General features: G+C 42.9%; 1 protein-coding gene across 1 annotated transcript in view; it reads right to left on the reverse strand.

The window, feature by feature from the left end:
* Window positions 1-21,772, reverse strand: part of ZNF782 (zinc finger protein 782) — a 47,015-nt gene that overhangs the window by 14,296 nt on the left and 10,947 nt on the right. The window contains exon 4 of the mRNA XM_027776075.1: window positions 14,515-14,641. Coding sequence (XP_027631876.1) covers window positions 14,515-14,641 — 127 coding nt within the window. The remainder of the gene's footprint in view (window positions 1-14,514; window positions 14,642-21,772) is intronic.

Below are 21,772 nucleotides of genomic sequence, written 5' to 3' on the forward strand. Positions count from 1 at the left end.
ATCACCCCCCGGGGGGATGGCCACACCACAATCCCTTTTCCTTTCTCCTTTCGGGATCTTGGGCATGCACACACACACGCCTGGCGTGAGTTTAAGCCACCGGGTCCAGCACTCGAACCACGGTCCACTACGTGGGAGTCCAGCAACATAGCCATTACACTAACTGCTGGTCCCTCTGAATAATTTATTGAACAGGTAGATAAGCAGAATAAAATCCTAGGTGCTTCCTTTTTAATGCATACATTTTCCCCCACCATTCTCCTCTTGGGATTTTTGGCATGTGTGCACATGTACCTAGTATGTTTTCCAAGCTGCCCAGTCAACAATGAGGCCATGAGGGATCTAGCCACCTTAACTGCCATGCCACTGGCTAGTCATATATATGTATACACACACACACACACACACACACACACACACACACACACTTTTAATTTAATTTGCCAGAGGACACATGTGTTTGCCAGAGAGAGAGAAAAAGACAGAGAGCAAGCACCCTCCATGGAAAATGGTCATGCCACAGTCCCTTCTCTATTTTTCCCTCCTGTTGGGATTTTGGGCACATATACACATGCACCCAGTGTTTTACAAGCTGCCCAGTGTGGGACTCAAACTCAACTATGTAGGATCCAGCTGCCTTAATCACCAGGCCACTGGCTGGTCTAGTTCATGTTTTTTTCTTGTTTTTTTAAAGAATTTTTTAAATTTAATTTTATTTATTCATTCATTTATTTTAATTTGACCAGAGAGAGAGAGAGGGAAAGTGAGAAAGCAAGTCACCAGGTCTAGGACTTGAACCATGGTTGGCCACATGGGATTGTCTAGCATCTCAACCACCATGCTACCTGCTGGTCCCCTGGTTCATATTTTTAAAGTTCTTCTATCTTAAATTTTTTTTTTTTTACTTATTTCTTCCAGGCTGGACAAAGAGAAATAAGTCGAGGAGTGGGGATGCACCCCCAGCAGGGTTTCCATGCTACAATCTGCCTCAGCCAGCCCAGACCATGGGTGTGTGCCTAGCATAAACAGAGAGGCCATGGGACATGAACCTGGGACCTTGTCATATGGATCCAGTATCATAGAGCATTGCATTTACTGTTTGTGCCACTGGACTGGCCCCGTTTTAAAAATTCACTACTAATTTCTACCTTTTTGAGAACAAATTATTGATTGCCACATGGCATGTGCAATCGCTGGAGAGAGAGCCAGAGTGAGGAAGGAAAGCACCTCCTTGGGGGATGGCCACACTATAATCCCTTCTCTTCCATTCTCCTCTCGGGATTCTGGGCGAGCATGAATGCACATGTGCCCAGTGTGTGTCTCAAGCCACCAGGTCTAGAACTCAAATCAACAGTTAGCTATGTGAGACTCAGCTACCTGAACCTCTAACCATCCCCTTCTCTTCCATTCTCTCGGGATTCTGGGCGAGCATGAATGCACATGTGCCCAGTGTGTGTCTCAAGCCACCAGGTCTAGAACTCAAATCAACAGTTAGCTATGTGAGATTCAGCTACCTGAACCTCTAACCATCTGCGGGCCCCACCACTTGAACCTCTAACCATTTGCGGGCCCCACCACCTGAACCTCTAATCATCTGCAGGCCCCACTACCTTTTGAGTTTAGTCTATTTACACTTTCAGTAATTACTACTAAGAAAGGACTTATTTCAGTCAGTTTGCTCCTGGTTTTCTGTATGTCAATAGTGTTTTTGCTCTCATTTCTTCCAACACTGCCTTCTTTTTTGTTTAGTTTTCTTTCTTTTTCTTTTTTTGGAGAGGTTTATTTTGCTACAGGGCGCATGTGCTCGCCAGAAAGAAGAGAGAGACAGAGAGACAGAAAGCGAGAAATCACCCCCCCCAGGGGGGATGGCCACGCTGCAATCCCTTCTCCTCCATTCTCCTCTCGGGATCTTGGGCATGCACACGTGCCTGGCATGAGTGTAACCCACCAGGTCTGGGACTCAAACCGTGTCGACTACATGGGAGTCCAGCAACATAGCCATTACGCTAACTGCTGGTCCCATTGTTCAGTTTTCTATAGTGACACATTGATTTCCTTCTCATTTCCTTTTGTTTATATTCATTTTTAAAAAGGGTTTTGTTAAAGGGCTTGCTAGAGAAAGATAGTAAGAAGGAAAGTGAGAAATCACCCCCAGAAGGGATGACCATGACAGTCCTGTTTCCTCCACTCTCCTCCTAGTATTTTTGGGTACACATGAGCACATGTCATGATTTTCTAGCAGCCAGGTCCAGGATTCGAACTGCAATTGGCCATGTGGGAGTCTGGTGTCTTAACCACTGCACCACCTGCTGGCCCCCTTCTTGTGCATATCCTATAGATATTTTCTTTGCAGCTATCATGGAGATCACATATTTATTACACATCAGGTTTTATCCAATCTAAAAATCTTGGCATGTGTCTGGTATTTTTACACTATTCACACTTAAGGTGATTACTGTTTTAGTTATATTTAAAAAAAAAACTTCTATATTTGATACACTTGCTTTTTTCCCAACCCACTCCTGTTCTTGCTTTCTCTCTCTCTCTCTTTCCTGTAGGGTGCATGCACTTGCCAGAGAAACAGAAAGTGGGAACCCTCCTCCCCCCACCAGGAGGATAGCCAGGCCACAACCCCTTCTTCTTCATTCTCCTCTCAAGATTTTGGGGACACACACACACACATGTCTGGCGTGAGTTTTAAGCTGCTAGGTCTGAGATTCGAACCAGTGATATAACTATTTACTATGCCATCTGCTGGTCGTGAGACTATGGATCTTCTTTATCTGTTTGCTTAGAAGGTTTCCTCTGATATCAGGGCAACTGGTGGGGAAATGCGGCTTCTCTCAGCCAGGTGAGGTTGGGAGTGCAGGCCCTCCATGGGTAGTGCTATGGGTTTACTATCTTCCCCTCTAAAATTCCTGTTGAAATTCAACTGGCACTGTAACAGTATTAAGAATCATGACATTCATTCATTCATTCATTCATTCATTTATTTATTTATTTATTTATTTATTTATTTATGAGGATTTGCCATAGAGCGCGTGTGTTCACCAGAAAGACAGAGAGGTAGAAAGCGAGAAATCAGCCCCCGGGGGTGGGGGGTGGCCACACTGCAACCCCTTCTCCTCCTTTCTCCTCTTGGGATCTTGGGCACGCACACACATGTGCCCACTGTGAGTTTAAGCCACCAGGTCCGGGACTCGAACTGCAGTTGACTGCATGGGAGTCCAGCGACATAGCCATTACGCTAATGGCTGGTCCCAAGAACTGTGACCTTTAAGAAGTGATTAGAGACACTTGGGTAATTAGAGTGGGAGTAAAGACTTATTGAGTCTGGCTTCCTTTCTCTGACCCTTTGCCTTTCCACTTTCTGCCATATGATAATGGAACAAGAAGGCCTTACCAGATTCCAGCACCTTTATATTGAAGTTCTAAGCCTCCAGAACTGTAAACAAATTAATTTCTGTTCCTTATAAATGACCCAGTCTGCGGTATTCTGTTATAACAGCACAAAACAGATTAAAACAAAAACTGGTCAGAGAGGTATGGGGTGTTGCTATAAGAGATACATTAAAATGGGTAAGTGGCTTCGGAAATAGTCAGTGTGTGGGTTTGGAATATTTGTAAAGAATGTATTAGAAAAAAGCCTGTATTTCCATACATCACTACGGGCAATTCTGCCGAGGGCTCAGAAGAGGAGAGCTATAGGAAAAGTCTGAAACTTCTTAGAAATTACTGAAGTAGTCATGATCGAAACATTGTATATAGTCTAGTAAAGGCAACTCTAATGAGGGCTCAAATGGAAATGAGGAACGAGGTATTAGAAACTTGAGGAAAGGCCAGCTTTATTATTAGGTAGCAAGGGACTTGAATTAATTGTTACCACGCCTGAGGGCTTTATAGAAAGCAGAATTTAAAAGTGATTAAATTCTAGGGCATTTGGTTAAAGAACTATCTAAACAAAGTATTGAAGGTACTGTGTGGTTTCTCCTAACCACGTATGGTAAAATGCAAGAATAGAGAAATTATTTAAAGATTAAATTTATTATTTATTTGAGAGATGTTTGCTATAGGGCATGTGTGTTTGTTGGAGAGACAGAGAAAGACAGAAAGACAAAAGATGAGAAACACTCCCCAGGCGGATGGCCACAAGGTAATCCCTTCTCCTCTATTCTCCTCCTGAGATTTTGGGCATGTATACACATGTACCCGTCATGAGTTTCAAGCTGCTGGGTCCAGGACTCAAATTACAGTCAGCCATGTGGGAATCACGTTATCTCCCTAAAGATGAAATTTATTATTAAAGGGAAGTAAAGCATAGAAATCTGGAAACCCCAGCCTGATCATGTAAAGAATAAAAAACATGTGCTTGGGAGAGGAAATCAAGAATGTGGCCAAGCAACCATTTGGTGAGATTAGTATGACTAGAAGGAAGTTGGCTGCTGGTAATCAAGATGATGGGAGAATAACCTCAAATGCACTTCAGAGATCTTCAAGACTACCACTCTCATCACCAGCTCAGAATGTCAGGGCCATGAAGGCAAACAGGTTTCCAGAGAGGGTCCCAGGGTGTCTGTAAGACCTCAGCATTCACTGCCACTCACTGCCTTAAGTGTCTGCTCAGGGACCAGCAGTTAGCATAATGGCTATGTCGCTGGACTCCCATGTAGTTGACTGCGGTTTGAGTCCTGGACCCGGTGGCTTAAACTCACGCCAGGTGCGTGTGCATGCATGCCCAAGATCCCGAGAGGAGAATGGAGGAGAAGGGATTGCGGTGTGGCCATCCCCCCCCCCACGGGGGGGTGTGTGTGGATTTCTCACTTTCTGTCTCTCTGTCTCTCTCTGTCTTTCTGGCGAGTGCACACGCCCTATAGCAAAAAAAAAAAAAAAAAGTAAAAGTGTCTGCTCATAACTCTCTGGTGCAACACCCCCAGTCACTCCAGCTGTGGCTCATGTGAGCTCAGGTGTAGCTCCAGCTGTCATTATGGAAGGTATAAGCCATAAACTTTGGTGGCAACAACACAGCACTACTTCTACAGGTATGCAGAGTACACAAGTTATGGAGCCATGGCTGCTATTACCTAGATTTCAAACAGTGCTGGAAAGAACCCCTACTAGGGCAATGTTTAGTGGGACTGTGGGAGGGAGGTTGCCCCTAACATCCTAGAATTGTAAAACTATCAGCATTTGTGCCAGCCTGGGAAAGCGGGAGACTCCGACCTGTTAGAGCGACTGTGGGAGCTGCACCTCGTAAAGGTAAAGGGGTAAGGGGTAGGGCTGCCTGAGGACTCGGGGACCACCTCATACTCCAGTATGTCTGGAAGGTGAGACATTCAAAGATTATCCTCAGACCTTAGAATTCATTGTTCACCCTGTGGGTTCTGGACTTACAGGGACCTATCACTCTTTTCTTCTTGCCCTTTCTCCCTTTTGGAATCAGAATGTCTATGCTATGCCAGTCCTACCACTCTACTTTGGAAACACATAACTTATTTTGACTTCATAGTCTTACAGCTAGAGAAAATTTGCTTCAGTATGAATTTTACCTTGAATTTCACCCATATGATGTTTAGATAAACACTGGTCTTTGTGACTTTAAAGTTGGGGCTAGGGGACCAGCAGGTGGTGTGGTAGTTAAGATGCTGGACTCCCACATGGCTGACCATGGTTTTAGTCCCAAACCTGGTGGTTTTCTTTCTCACTTTCCCTCTGATCAAATTAAAATAATAATAATAATAATAAATAAAATAATTCTTTAAAAAATGCTGCAGCAACTTAAGACTTTGGAGCGACTAGGATCAATGTATTCTGTATGTGAGAAGAATGAGTTTTGGGGGGGCCAGAGTCATAATGCTGTGGGTTACATGTCCCCTCCAAAATTCATGTTGGAATTTTTTTTTTTAACTATCAAACATGTTTGCTCACCAGAGAGAGAGAGAGGGAAAGCGAGAAATCACCCCCTCACAAGAGAGATGGCTATGCCACAATCCCTTCTCTTCCACTCTCTTCTTGGGATTTTGGGAATGCACGCCTAATGTGATTCTCAAGCAGCTGGGTCCAGGACTTGAACTGTGAAGCTGGCCATGTATGATCCAGTGCCTTAACCTCTATGGCACCTGCTGGCCCTCATGTTGAAATTTAATTGCCATTGTAGGGACCAGCAGGTGGCATGGTGGTTAAGGCACTGGACACTCCCACATGGCCAACTGGGGTTCGAGTCCTGGACCTGGTGGCTTGCTTTCTCACTTCTCTCTCTCACTCTCACCCTCTGTCTCTCTCTGGTCAAATTAAAAAAAAATCAACGAATGAATAAATAAAAAATAAAATAATTACTTAAAAAAAAAGAAATTTAATTGCCATTGTAACAGTATTAAAAGGTAGCAGATATAGCAGATGATCGGGCCATGGCAGCTCTCCCCTCAATGGGTGGGATTGATGTTATTACAAAAGGGTAAGATCCTGCCATCGTGGTAGGGCACCACTGCGTGGTACCATTACCACATGGGAAGGCCCAGGATTGGGACACCAGGCTGACCCGCACTTGCTGGGTACGCTTGTGACTCTGGATGGCTGGAAGGCTAAGAGTAGGATTCTGGCACAGTGGAACCTTGGCAGGCTGTCACCCTTTCCACCTACACACAAACTTTAAAAATGGGGGCAAATGTGGTCCCTTCCTCCCTCTGGCCTTCTTTGTCTTCCTGTCTTCTGCCATGTGGTGATGCAGCATGAAGGGCCTACCAGATGCTGCACCTAAATACTGGACTTCAGAGCCTCCAGAACTGTGAGGCAGTAAATTTCTGCTCATTATAAATTACCCAGTCTGGGAACCAGTAGGTGGTGTACCAGTTATGTCACTGAACTCTCACACGACTGACCATGGTTTGAGGCCTGGACCCTGTGACTTGAAACTTACACTAGGTGTGTGTGTGTGTGCATACCCACGATTCTGGGAGGAGAATGGAGAATAAGGAATGTGGCATGGCCATCCCTCTTGAGGGGTAATTTTTCACCTTCTCTTTCACTGTCTCTTTCTTTCTCTCTCTCCCCCTGGTAAGTGCATGCGCCCTAAGGCAAAAACCTCTTAAAAAATAATAAATTACCCAGTCTGTTGTATTGTGTTACAGCAGCACAGAATCAGAATCAGAATCAGACTGGCAAGGATTGGGGTAACTTTTTACTGCTAATTGATAGTGAAAGTCTGGCACACCACCAGGCTTCATCTGGAGAGGCAGAGGAGTGAGTATATTGTTATCATAGGACATGGATGAAAGTTAGTTTTTGCTGATGGGAATGGTTGCAAGTTTTCCCCTCCTCTCCCTCTCCTTCCTTCCCTTTCCCTTCTCTCTCTCTCTCTCTCTTCCCACCCCTTCCTTCCTTCCTTCTTTCCTTCCTTTCTTTTTTGATACCTAGTTTCTGACCTTAGGCTGTCCCTTTCCTATCCTTTTATCTAGAGAAAGTAGGCTTTATTTGTGATGTTTTTGCCTGTGCCCACTGGTGTTTCTGGGCTGCCAGTTTTCTGTAGCACCTAGGTCCAAATATGTTAGGCAAAAAGAAAATTTAAGAAACAGTATCATTTTGTAGGTTCTGAAGCCCCTAGTTGGTCTGTTTTTCTTCTTTCTGCCGTTCTAAGTATTCTTATGTTTGCTTTATAGATAATGTCTAGGGTTTTAACTATACTTAAGGGAAGAACCATCAGTTGCCAAAATTTTCACATGTAAGAATTGCTTTTTAAATTCAATGTCATTTTTTCAATATGCAAAACATGTATGTAGTAAAAAAAAATTCCAAACTGTATAAAAAATATGTACAGGCCAGCCTTTTAGTGCAGTAGTTAAGTGCTGTGAGTCAGGAGTTGGGTCACACATGGCTACCTGCTGTTTAAATCCAGTTACCAATGCCTTGAAAAACATGCTGGGCACATGTATGTGTGTGTGTGTGCATGCCCAAAATTCTGATAGGATGGAGAGTGGAGGAAAAGAACTGTGCCATGACCACGACCCATTACCCATTCTCTCTTCCTAGCAAGCATAATAACATGCCCTCTTACAACTGGAAAAGAAAAAAAAAGGTATATTCAATAACTTACTTCCATTCCTATCACTCTATGCAGTCCCTTTTGGCACCAATTTTATTACTTTCTTATAATATATACAATTTTTCTTCTAATATGTACTTCTTTTGTATATACAAGCAATTCCATTTATTTCTGTGTCTATTCTGTTCTTACTGAAATGATAGCACTGTATGCACACTGTTCTGTTTCCTCTCTCTCTCTCTTTTTATTTTTTTGGAGAGGTTTTTGCTATAGGGCGCATGCACTCACCAGACAGAGAGAGACAGAGAGACAGAAAGCAAGAAATCCCCCCCCCGGGGGGATGGCAACACTACAATCCCTTCTTCTCCATTCTCCTCTCGGGATCTTGGGCACACATGCACATGCGCCCAGCGTGAGTTTTAAGCCACTGGGTCTGGGATGCGAACTGCAGTCGTCTACATGGGAGTCCAGTGACATAGCCATTACGCTAACTGCTGGTCCCCTCCTTCCTCTCTTTCAGACTCCCTTTTACTTAATTGCCATAGAGTGGAGAGAGACGGAGAGACGAAAGCAAGAAATCCCCCCCCCGGGGGGATGGCAACACTACAATCCCTTCTTCTCCATTCTCCTCTCGGGATCTTGGGCACACATGCACATGCGCCCAGCGTGAGTTTTAAGCCACTGGGTCTGGGATGCGAACTGCAGTCGTCTACATGGGAGTCCAGTGACATAGCCATTACGCTAACTGCTGGTCCCCTCCTTCCTCTCTTTCAGACTCCCTTTTACTTAATTGCCATAGAGTGTATACACTTGTGAGAGAGAGAGAGAGCGAGAGAGAAGAAAAAGTATCCTTATTAGGGTGTGTTCAAGCCACAATCCCTCTTCTCTCTCTTTATCTTGTCTGATTTTGGCCACAAATACACATGTATCAGGATTCAAACAGCTGTCGGTCATGTGCGTTCCTGCTCCCTTACCCACTAAGCGATGGGGCCGGCCCTCTTTCTGACTTAATCTGTATTGATACCATTCCTTATCTATACATAAGCTCTTGCCCACACTATGGTTGCAAGGCCTTCATTCGTGGGTAGATATAACTCACCTCTAGTTAACTAGTCACTGATGAACACTGGGATTGCTCACATTCCACTGTATTACAAAAACATGCTGCAAGGAATAACCTTGCACATGTCTCATTGAAGGTATTTCTAGAGACAACATTGCTGGGTAAAAGGCAATGCATTGTAATATTTTAGTGTCCAAAACTGCATTTCTTAAAGGCAGACCTGATTATTACCACTGGTTACTCAGAACTTCCAAACTTCAGAATACTGCCTCAAGAGTATGTATTCCCTTGGTCCTCTTCCACATCTTGAACTATTGCTCTTGCTCTTATTGTTCCGGTGGTACCTTCTTTCTTTCTTTTAAAAAATTTTTTTAAAGGTCTCTGTACTCACCATCTTCTCTTTTACCAGGGGTCTTTGTACTTGTTCTTTTCTCTCCTTGGAATGCTTATTTCATTTATTTCTAGACTTGGGTTTTGTTCACTTTATCTAAACATTTCTTTGAGTTTACGAATTTTCATCAAAAAAGGAAAAAGCCCTGTGAATCTCTTCCTTTGATGTATCTTTCACTCAGCTTCAACAAAGAACATGTATTTTTTTCTGGAGAGGTTTTATTTTTTGACCTTGTGGAGTATTCAAATCACCCTATGAAAATTTAAGCTGTGCTACTAATTATCTTTAGAACTGCACAGGTGTCTACCAAACAGCAAGTATTAAGTAAACAGATATATTTTTAAAATTAATGGATTAAATTTTATTTATTTATTTATTTATTTATTTATTTATTTATTTATTATTTATTTTCCAAGTTTGTCACAGTGCACATGCACTCTCCAGAGAGAGGGCAAGTGAGAAAGCAAGCCACCAAGTCCAAAACTTGAACTATGGTTGGCCATGCACGAGTCCAGTGCCCCAACCACCATGCCACTTGCTGGTCCAACAGATGATGTTTCAATGGCATTTCTTCAAGATCATATACTGTATAAATTAGGGTTCAATGACAGAAAAACCACTAGGAGATACAAATAAAGGACTAGTTCTAGTGACCTGATGCACAACTTGTCTGATGCAGCTCAAACAGTGCTGAGGGATTTATAGCACTAAATGCCTGCATTAGAAAAGAGGGGACATCTCAGATCAGCAGTCTGTCATCTCACATTAAGACACTGCAAAAGAAGAGCACAATAAACCCAGTGAAGATGGAGAAAAAATAAAGACAAGAAAGTAATGAAATTGAAAATAGAAGACAACAGTGAAAAATCAATGACAGAAAAAGCTAATTGACTGAAAAGAGCAATACATTTGACACAACCTTAGCAGAACTGAACAAGAAAAAGAAGACAGAAATGACCAATATGAAGAATAAAACAGGAATATGAAGATAGTTCCTAAAGACATCAAAATGTTCACAAGGGAATATTATGAACAACTCTACACATGTAAATATGACAGCTTAGAGAAACTACTATTTCCCTAATGAATGAATAGCCTTATAACTATTAAATAAATTTAATTCATAATTTGAAACCCTCCAAAAAGAAGTCTTGAGGAAATTCTTGGGCCCAGATGGTTTTGGTAGAGAATTCTACCAAACATGTAAGGAGGAATAAACATCACTTCTACACAACCTCTCCCAAATAAGAAGACACCCTTCCAACTAATTTTATAAGGCCAGACTTATCTTGATATAAAAACAAGATAAAGATACTACAAAACTACACACCAATGTCTTTCATTAATGCAAAACTACTTAGCAAAATATTAGCAAGTAGAGTTGAAAAATAAAAGAAAAAACTGTACAACAAGATCAAGAAGGCCCTTTATTCGGAGTAAGCAAGGCTATTTCAGCACTTAAGTCAGTCACTGTACAGATGACCACATTAACGCAGCAAAGGAAAGGCCTCATAATGACAGCAGGACATACAGAAAAAGTCTTTCAATTTATGGTATTTTCAGAAAACTAGAATAGAGAGGAATGTCCTCAGCTTCATGAAGAATATCGATAAAACTCCAGCTATTCACATCCCCTGATGAAAGACAGGTGTTTTCTCCCTAAGGCTAGGAATAAGGAAAAGATGTCTGCTTTTACCATTATTACTATACATAGAATTAGAAGTCTTAGCCAGTATGATATGGCAAGAAATAGAAATCAAAGAAATATGGGGGCCAGCAGGTGGCGTGGTAGTTAAGGCATTAAGGTGGTTAAAGTGGTTAAGGTTAAACATGGCTGAGGGTGTTTTGAGTCCCGGATCTGGCTACTTGAAAATCATCCTGGCACATGTGCATGCATGCCCAAGATTCCAAGGAGAATGAAAGTGAAGGGACTGCAGGTTGGCTATCCCCCTGGGAGTGATTTCTCACTTTCCCTCTCACTGTCTCTCTCTGGTGAGCATGTGTGCTCTGTGACAAAAACCTTAAAAAAATGAATAAGGAAAATAATAAAAGAAAGACATACAGATTAGAAAAGGAGATATTAAACTGACCCTATTTGTGAATGACATCATTGTCTACACACACACACACACACACACACACACACACACACACGAAACCCAAGGAATGTACAAAAAAGAAAAAAAAATCTAGAATAAGAATATTCAGGAACCAGCAGTTAGCGTAATGGCTAAGTTGCTGGACTCCCACGTAGTTGACCGTGGTTCGTGTCCCGGACCTGGTGGCTTAAAACTCATGCCGGGTGCGTGTGCGTGCGTGCCCAAGATCCTGAGAGGAGAATGGAGGAGAAGGGATTGCGGTGTGGCCATCCCCCCTGGGGGGTGATTTCTCGCTTTCTGTCTCTCTGTCTGTCTCTGTCTTTCTGGTGAGTGCACGGGGCCTATAGCAAAAATCCTCTCCCCCCCGCCAGAAAAAAGACAGCAACAATGCTAAGTACTCTCAAGGGTAGGGAGTAACTAAATTTCTCAGATAGTGCTGGTGAAAACACAAAATTATAAGCTACCTTAAAGAACAAAACATGTGCTTAGTATATACCATTTAGCAATCATATGCCTAAGCATTTATCCCAGAGATATAAACCTTATGTTCATATAAAACTTGAACATGAATGTTCATAGCAGTTGTACTTAAAATAGCCAAAAACTGGAAACAACCTAAGTGCTCTTCAATGTGTGGATGGCTAAGAAGACTATAATTCACTCACATTGTGGGTTAATACACAGCAAGAAAAGGAATGAATTATTGATACACACTACGACTTGCGTGGATCACAAACAAGAGCATTATGCTGAGTTAGATGTTATGCTGAGTTAGAAATATTGTATGGTTACACTCACATGAAATTCTCGAAATGATAGAACTTACAGAGATAAAGGGAAGATGAGTAGTTGGCAGAGTAGGAATGGTGTGGGAGTGAGGATGGATAGCAGCAATGAGATCTCTGTGGTGAGAGAACAGTTTTGTTTCTCAATTGAGGTGGTGGTTACATGAATCTCCACATTTGATAAAATGGCATGGAGCTATCCACGCACATCATAAAGATTTCTAATTACTGGTGTTGACACTATATTATTATAGTTAAGTCAGATACAGCTATCTGGGGAAACTTTATGAATGGTACAATTTTTGCTAACCTTGTGAATCTACAATTATCTCAACATAAAGTTTCTTTTTAAAAAAGTATATGCAAAAGAACAAAAACTGAAAAAATAGTCTTTTTAAAAAGGCAAGCCAAAGTCAGAAAATTTGCAAAACATCCAAGAAAGGTCGATTTTCAACTCAACAATAGGATAAATACTCACAAAACTAAAAACTAAGGTAAATATAAAATGGGCTGAAGATTTGATCAGAAATTTCATTAAAGATTTACGAATGGCCAAAAATCACCTGAGAAGAGGTTCAACATTGTTAGTCACCAGAGGAATGCCAATTAAAGCCTACAAAATACAACCAGACATCGACCTGAATGGTTAACAATAGTAAGTCATGCAGGCTGGACGGTGCTATAATGCTAAGACATGACGTTCTGTGAGGCTGACCACGTGAGAAGGTTCCAGATTCACAGAACCTGGCCTTCCCTGAGTACACCAGGTATGTGCGTGCCCACGGTCTGGGGCTGGCTGAAGCTGGAGTGGAACGTGGCATTGAGACCCTGTGGAGGCTGCTATCTCTTTTTCTGTCTCTCTCACTAATGGAAGGAAAAATGGCTTAAAAAAAAAATAAGGCTTCCCTGGGGCCAACAGGTGGCATGGTGGTTAAGGCACTGGACTCCCACATGGAGCCACAGTTCGAGTCCCGGACCTGGCAGCTTAAAAATCATGCCGGGCACGTGTGTGTGTGTGTGTGTGTGTGTGTGTGTGCCCAAAATCTCAAGAGGAGAATAGAGAAGAGGCTGTGGTGTGGCCATCTTCTCTGGGAGGTGATTTCTAACTTCCTCTCTCACTGTCTCTCTTTCTCTCTTTCTGATGAGTGCAGGTGCCCTCTGGCAAAAACTTAAAAGCAAAACAAAAAGGGCTTCCCAACATTGGTAACCAAAGTGCTATGAGAATTCACAACATTGTTTATGGGCATGAAAATAATAGTCAGTTGGGAAGCATTTGGCAATTTCTTATAAAGTTTCACATAAATTTACTAAAAGATTTGATAAGCTCATTCCTAGGTATTTACACGAGATAAATAAAACACATGTTGACACTAAAACTTGTATGTGAATGTTCAGTAAGACCTTTATACTCCCAAACTGCAAAAAAAACCCACGTCTATCAAAAAATACAATATACCAAATTGTGGTACATGCATACAAAGGAATACTACTCAGCATAAAATAAACCACCGATACACGAACACATACCTAAGTCTCAAAAGCATTATGCTAAATAAAAGAAGCCACACAAAAGAGTACATAGTTTTACAATTCTATTTATATAAAATTAAAGAAAAGCAAAATGATTACACTAGAAAGAAGTTTAGTGGTTGCTAGGGATAAGGGCAGAGGGATGGACACATGGACAGAAGGGACTCACTGCCAAGGTCTACAAGGCATCTCTTTAGGGAATGGAAATACTCTTTTTTTAAAAAAAAAAATTACTTTATTTAACTTTATTTATTTTAATTTGACTAGAGAGGGACAGAGTGAGAGAGAGAGAGAAAGAGAGAGAGACAGAGAGAGAGAAAGTGAGAAAGCAAGATGCCAGGTCCGGGACTCGAACCAGAGTCAGCCATGTGGGAGTCCAGTGCCCTTAACCACCACACCACCTGCTGGCCCCAGGAAATGGAAATATTCTAATCATGGTAGAGATCAATTGTGTATATTTTTCAAAACTCATTAACTTGCATACTGAAAGGTACTGAATTGGACTTTCTGTTAAATATACTTCAACAAAAGGGAGTAATATTTTAATAAAGGGAAGAAACAGAATTGCACTCTAGAGGCTCAGGTGGAGTCCCACAGTAAGTTCTGCTCACCCACGGAGACCAGGTGGCTGTAGTTCTCTAGCATCACATCTCTGTACAGGGTCCGCTGGGCAGGGTCCATGTGCCGCCACTCCTCCTGGGTCAACTCCACTGTCACATCCTTGAATGACACGGCTGCCTGTAACAGCACATAATCATCCTGTAGTCTCAGAATCAGGACAGAAAAATATTTTTGGACACTAATTCTTTTTATTTTTTTGGAGAGGTTTTAGCTATAGGGCATGTGTGCTCTCCAGGAAGACAGAGACAGAGAGGCAGAAAGCAAGAAATCACCCCCAGGGGGATGGCCACACTGCAATCCCTTCTCCTCCATTCTCCTCTCGGGATCTTGGGCGTGCACGCACACGTGCCCGGCATGAGTTTAAGCCACCTGGTCCAGGACTTGAACTGCAGTCGACTACATGGGAGCCCAGGGACATAGCCATTACGCTAACTGCTGGTTCCATGGACACTAATTCTTACCATTAACAATTTAAAACAAAATGCTATAAACGATGCTTACTGTGACCCTAACTGCCTTATATTTTAAGGATATGTAGTAAGCCCAAATATTATTCCCACACTTTGATTTATTTGTATTTATTTTAAAATTACATATATACATTATACCTTAGAGTACTGGGGAAGCATTATTAATGCCTTATGTTTTAGGTAAAATTACCATCAGTAAGATCTCTGTACGCATTTCCCATATGCCAATGAAGCATGCTGAGCACTCCGTACAGCACGCATCCCAAGTTGGATATCAGGGTTGTGGAGAACTGATGAAGAGAAACATGGGAGCCAGGGAAGTGTTTCGTACAAGTGGGTTTCTATATTTCAGGAACAGTGTTCTAGAACAGGGATCCTTCACCTTGGCACTAATGAACCAGATAACACTTTTTTTGGGGAAAGACTCCCCTGTGAATTTTTGTATGCTTAGCATTATCCTTCTACCCCTATTCTACCCCTGAGATGCTAGTAGCACCCCCAATTGTAACACTAAAAAAAGTCTCCATATATGCCTGGGGAGCAAAAGCACCCCCAGTTAGAAACCATTGCTCTATGAGAACAGAGGACAGAAGCAGGAAGAAAAGAGTTCCAATTTAAGAGATGATCTGTGCTAAGGCCAACCAAAGGAGATAGAGAATGGTAAGCTAATTGTTACAGAAGACACAATCCAGGTATCTTCTATACACAGAGATGCTATGTGAGCAGTTGGGTAGATGCTGACACTATACACCAAAACTGGAAAAGTAAATAAGAGGCGGGCCTTCATTATTAGAGGGTCACGGCAAGGGAGATAGCCTCCATCTGCACCTGAAATACTTGTGGGACATAAAGACGCACTTACTCATTCCTCTTTGGGTTACATGATTTGGGAACGGGAAAGGGAGGTCTGAAATGAAAATAAGGGCTTAAGAAACATTAATCATGAAGATGGTAACTGAAGTGGCCAGAAGCTGGCATGGTGGTAAAATGCAATACTCTCTGAGGCAATCCCATGTGGAGAGGCTCATGGTTCAAGTCTAGAGGCCTCTCTGATATGCCAGCCACATTGTGTGGCCATGATCTGGGAAAGGCTGGGTGTAAACTGTGGTACCAAGACCTTGTTGGGGATGCTGGTTCTCTGTTTCTCTTGCTCGTGTAAGAAGTAGATGAATGAACCTAAAAACCAAAATAAAACAAAACAAAAGATGATAACCTTAAGTTATCAAAGAAAAAAAATATGGCTCAGAAAAGACATAGAAGCTGAGGAGAGGAAAGTGCTAAGTACAAAATTTGAAGGAACAGCGATATTTAAGAGGTGGGTGGGGCCAGCAGGTGCATGGTGGTTAAGGTGCTAGACTCCCACATGACTGACTGCTGTTTGAGTTCTGGATCTGGTGGCTTGAAAATCGTGCTGTGCATGTGTGCGTGCGTGCCCCAGATCCCAAGAAGACTGGAGGAGAAGGGACTACAGCATGGCCATCCTCCCTGGGGGATGATTTTTCACTTTTCCTCTCACTCACTCTCTCTCTCTGGCATGCACCCTAAGGCAGACACCTTAAAAAAAAAAAAAAAGGTGGGCAAAAAACGAATTGAACATGAAGGCTGAGAAAGAATTTTTAAACGATGACAAGAGGGAACCAGCAGTTAGCGTAATGGCTATGCCACTGGACTCCTACATAGTCGACCGCGGTTCGAGTCCCGGACCCAGTGGCTTAAAACTCACGCCGGGCGCATGTGCGTGCGCGCCCAAGATCCCGAGAGGAGAATAGAGAAGGGATTGCGGCGTGACCATCCCCTCTGGGGGGTGATTTCTTGCTTTCTGTCTCTATGTCTCTCTCTGTCTGTCTGGCGAGCGCACGCACCCTATAGCAAAAACCTCTCAAAAAAAAAAAAACAAACGATGACAAGAGAAATCAGACAGGATAGACTACTGGAATGAAGAGAAGAGAGAAATGAAAGCGTAATTGTTCCTCTAGTTCCAGATAACAGATTGAGTACACATGGTGACATCCTCTGCCTACACAATCACACTTTGGCAAAACACAAAATCTTATTATAAATGTATGACAAAAGGGGGACACAAGAAAGCATCCAGGCAGAAGGCTGGAAAATTGGAACCAATTTAGAAGATGGAGAGGTTAGAATTAGATCAGAAAAGTGGGTGCTGCTGCCCACGGTCTTACATAGGCACAGACGGGAGTGTGAGGAGCAGGCGCTGAGAACCCCAGGAGATGGTCAAGCGCAGCCTGAGCCAGATGGAGGAATGCAGTGTACATGGGCAGATGGATGACCCTTGAGGGCCTCACTGCAGACCTGCCCACAGACACCTGGCGAACAGAAAGCTTCAAGACAAGAACTCTTTGCTAAGGTTGGGGAACACTTCAGGAGCTCTGGGAAGCCAAAGGGAGAGGCATGGAGCTATTCTGGTATTTGAAGTTTGACAATGCTTCTGTAGATATCAAAGCAGAACATTTCTTTTTCTGATTGTCAAAAAATATAGGTGTGGGACAAGCAGTTGGTATAATGGCTATGTTGCTGGATTCCCATGTAGTCAACCGTGGTTCGAGTCCTGGACACGGTGGCTTAAACTCACACCAGGCACGTGTGAGTGCGTGCCCAAGATCCCGAGAGGAGAATGGAGAAGAAGGGATTGTGGCGTGGCTATCCCCCCTGGGCGGTGATTTCTCGCTTTCTGTCTCTCTGTCTCTGTCTTTCTGGCAAGTGCACACACCCTATAGCAAAAACTTCTTAAAAAAAAAAAAAGAAAAAGAAAAATAATGTGTATGAATAGGCATTACGTTTTCTCAAATTAATTTACCACTTGTAATCATGTGATTTCTCCCCTTTATTCTGTTTCTATGAATTACAATGATTAGTTCAAACATACATTCCTCAAATATAAGAAACATCACCGTGATGTTTTCTTTTTTTTATATATGTAACGATTCCTTTTGCCAATTCTGGCTCAAAAATTCATAGGGCAAACAAAAACATGGGAACCAGCAGTTAGCGTAATGGCTATGTTGCTGGACTCACACGTAGTCGACCGCGGTTCGTGTCCCAGACCCAGTGGCTTAAAACTCACGCCGGGTGCATGTGTGTGCGTGCCCAAGATCCCGAGAGGAGAATGGAGGAGAAGGGATTGCGGTGTGACCATCCCTCCTGGGCGGTGATTTCTCGCTTTCTGTCTCTATGTCTCTCTGTCTGTCTGATGAGCGCATGCGCCCTATAGTGAAAACCTCTTCAAAAAAACACAAAACACAAAAAACAAAAACAAAAAAACATGAATATATAGCCCAAAAGTGTTGATTAGTGGCAAATCTTATGAAGCTGACCTACTGGATACTTAAATCTTTAGTAAAGCCTCAATAATTAAACGAACGTGGCCTTCGTCCATGAACTGCCCCTCTTCTAGGGGACAGAAGAGAAAGTAAAACATAGATACAGATATATTGCGTGATTTCCTAATTTGAATATAGGGAACATCTACAACGGGTGAGGAAAGGCCATACACCAGTGTCACAGGGATAGCTCTGTGGCTACATGGGAAAGGCGGAGCCACATCACCTACCATAAAACAAAATGAAGTTAAAATATGTTCACGATCTACCATTAAAAAAAAGTTACGTCCTAGAAGTCTACACAGGACAATTCTTCAGTGTGAGACTGGGAAAGGCCCAACAATTAATCAAAATCCAAGTATCATTAAAGGAGAAAACTAGTAATATTTGATGACATAAAAATCAAATGTGGGGCCAGCCCATGGCCTGATCCATGAAGGTGACTGGATTCCCACGTGGCCCAATGCGTGGCTGGAGTTCCAGAGTTGGCTTGGGAAACTCTCAGGGCACATGTTTGTGCGTGCCCAAAATTCCAAAGGAGGGAAAGATGGAGGAGAAGGGATTGTGGTGTGACCATCCCCCATGGGGGGGTGCTTTCTTGCTTTTTCTCTCTCTCCCCACAGGGAGTACACACATGCCTTCGGGCAAAAAAACAAACTCAAATGTGTTAATTACAGATAAATAAATACTCAAGGCAAAAATACCAAAAACTTTAGGAAAACTGCAATTTATATCACAGAATAAGGGTTAAAAAGATGTGCTGGAGGGGAAAATTTTTAAAACATAACCTGTTTCTCCTCACTCAGGAAAAGAAGAAAAGTTTATAAAGCTAAACTGAGATATTATCTTTTGGACACATTGGTAAAATTTTGAGTCTGACAGTACACTCTTTTTTATGAGGCTGTGGGGAAGACTCTACCCAAATGCACCTAAAATCTGACCACTTCAAAGTGACTGTTAACACTTACCGATCTTCACTGCTTGCTAGCATTACTGAAGTAGTTCCTGCTTCTACCACTGCCCCACTAGAGTCCACTGTTAAGAGCAGTCAGTTATACTTTCAAGAGCTACTCTTTATCCTTTCTCGTGAAGACCCTCCATGTCATCTAACTAAATGACAAAAGACACTGTTCAGGAGTAGAAGACTCAATACTATTGCGATGTTAATCATCCCCAAATGATCCTGGCCTATGACTCTATTGATTGAATACAATGAAAATTTCAGTGAGCTTTTTCAGGATAGAAAGGCTGATTTTTTTTTTTAAAGCTTTTTATAAGGAAGCAAAGAACTTAGAATATACAAAACAATTTTAATGAAAAAGACCAAAGTTGGAAGACTCACATTTCCTGATTTCAAGATTTACTGTAAAGGGAACCAGCAGTTAGCGTAATGGCTATGCCGCTGGACTCCCACGTAGTCGACCGCGGTTCGTGTCCCGGACCCGGTGGCTTAAAACTCACGCCGGGCGCGTGTGCGTGCGTGCCCAAGATCCCGAGAGGAGAATGGAGGAGAAGGGATTGTGGCGTGACCATCCCCCCTGGGGGGTGATTTCTCGCTTTCTGTCTCTATGTCTCTCTCTGTCTGTCTGGCGAGCACACGCGCTCTACAGTGAAAATCTCTCCAAAAAAAAAAAAAAAAAAGACTTACTGTAAAGGGACCAGCAGTTAGCATAATGGCTAATTTGCTGGGGCGTAATGGCTATGTCACTGGACTCCCATGTAGTCGCCGGTGTTTGGAGCCCCGGCCCTGGTGGCTTAAACTCACGCCGGGCACATGTGCGTGTGTCCCCAAGATCCTGAGAGGAGAATGGAGGAGAAGGGATTGCAGCGTGGCCATCCCCTCTGGGGGGGTGATTTCTCTCTTTCTGTCTCTCTGTCTCTCTCTGTCTGGCGAGCGCACGCGCCCTATAGCGAAAACCTCTCCAAAAAAAGAAAGGGAAAAAAAAAAGACTTACTATAAAGAGACGCTTGTCAAAGCAGTACGGCATGAGCAAAAAGATAAACGCAGATCATCAGGAGTGAGCAGAGTCCAGAACAGGTCCACAGGTGCACAGCTAACTGATGTTCAACAGAGGTACCGCAGCAACAGAAAGTCTTGGGAATTCGAAAAAGTACATTCTTTCCAACACATGGTGCGGGTGGATGGGCAAGGCGGTGAGTGCGAATCTAGCAAGTGCATATTCATTTACTCCCAGTATTTTGAGTATGTGCCAGCACAAAATGCTAAGACCCTCAAACCCTGAAATTGGACATTTTGGGTTGAGAAAACATTATTTTGTTTAAAGAATTATTTATTTAATTTTACTATTTTTAATTTATCATAGAGAGACATAAAGAGAGAGAGAGGGAAAGTGAGAAAGTAAGCCGTAAGGACTGGGACTTGAACTGCGGTCAGCATGTGGGAATACCTTAACCACCATGCCACCTACTGGTTGCATGGACCAACTGTTACAGGATATATTTTGTCCTTCTGATCAACAGCTTTTATAGTAAAATAAAACTAAAAAGCTGGGGACCAGCTGCTGGGGTAGCAGTTATGTTGCTGGACTCTCACATGGCCAACCATGGTTCAAGTCCCAAACCCAGTGGCTTCAAAATTATGCCAGGCATGTGTATGTGGATGCCCAAGACCCTGGGTGGAGAATGGAGAAGGGATTGTGGCGTGGTCATTCTCCCTGGGGGTGATTTCTCACTTTTCCTCTGATTGTGTGTCTCTCTTTTTCTCCAGTGAGCACATGTGCACAAAGGCAAAAACCTCTTAAAAAATAAAAAAGAAAGAACTAAAAAGCTGATCAAAAAAGAAATGATTGATATAGAAGAAAGAATACAGACGTTGAAATCTAAGAGAATACTGTCATGCACAGTGTAACAATGTTTCCATCAATGAGGATGCAGCTAGGACAGTCCCATGGGGAGCACAGTGGCTATACCATGTCATCGAGGTGTGGCATGCTAGGTCATCCAGGCCTGGGTAAGTACGCTTTGTGGTGTTTACATAATGAGGAACTCGCCTAACAACACATTCCTCAGAATATGTGACAACTATGAATAAATTTATGACAGGGACAAGCAGATAGCATAATGGTTTTGTCCCTGGATTCCCATGTAGTTGACTGTGAAGCAAGTCCTGGATCCGGCAGCTTAAAACTCATGCCAGGTGGGGAACCAGCAGTTAGCGTAATGGCTATGTCGCTGGATTCCCACATAGTTGACCGTGGTTTGAGTCCCGGGCCCGGTGGCTTAAACTCACGTCGGGCGCATGTGCGTGCGTGCCCAAGATCCCGAGAGGAGAACGGAGGAGAAGGGATTGCAGCGTGGCCATCCCCCCTGGGGGGTGATTTCTTGCTTTCTGTCTCTCTGTCTCTGTCTGGCAAGCGCACGTGCCCCATAGCAAAAACCTCTCCAAAAACAAACAAACAAACAAACAAACAAACAAA

The sequence above is a fragment of the Tupaia chinensis genome, unplaced genomic scaffold (genome assembly GCF_000334495.1).
Source record: "Tupaia chinensis unplaced genomic scaffold, TupChi_1.0 Scaffold000007_1, whole genome shotgun sequence".
Classification (NCBI taxonomy): Eukaryota; Metazoa; Chordata; class Mammalia; order Scandentia; family Tupaiidae; genus Tupaia; species Tupaia belangeri.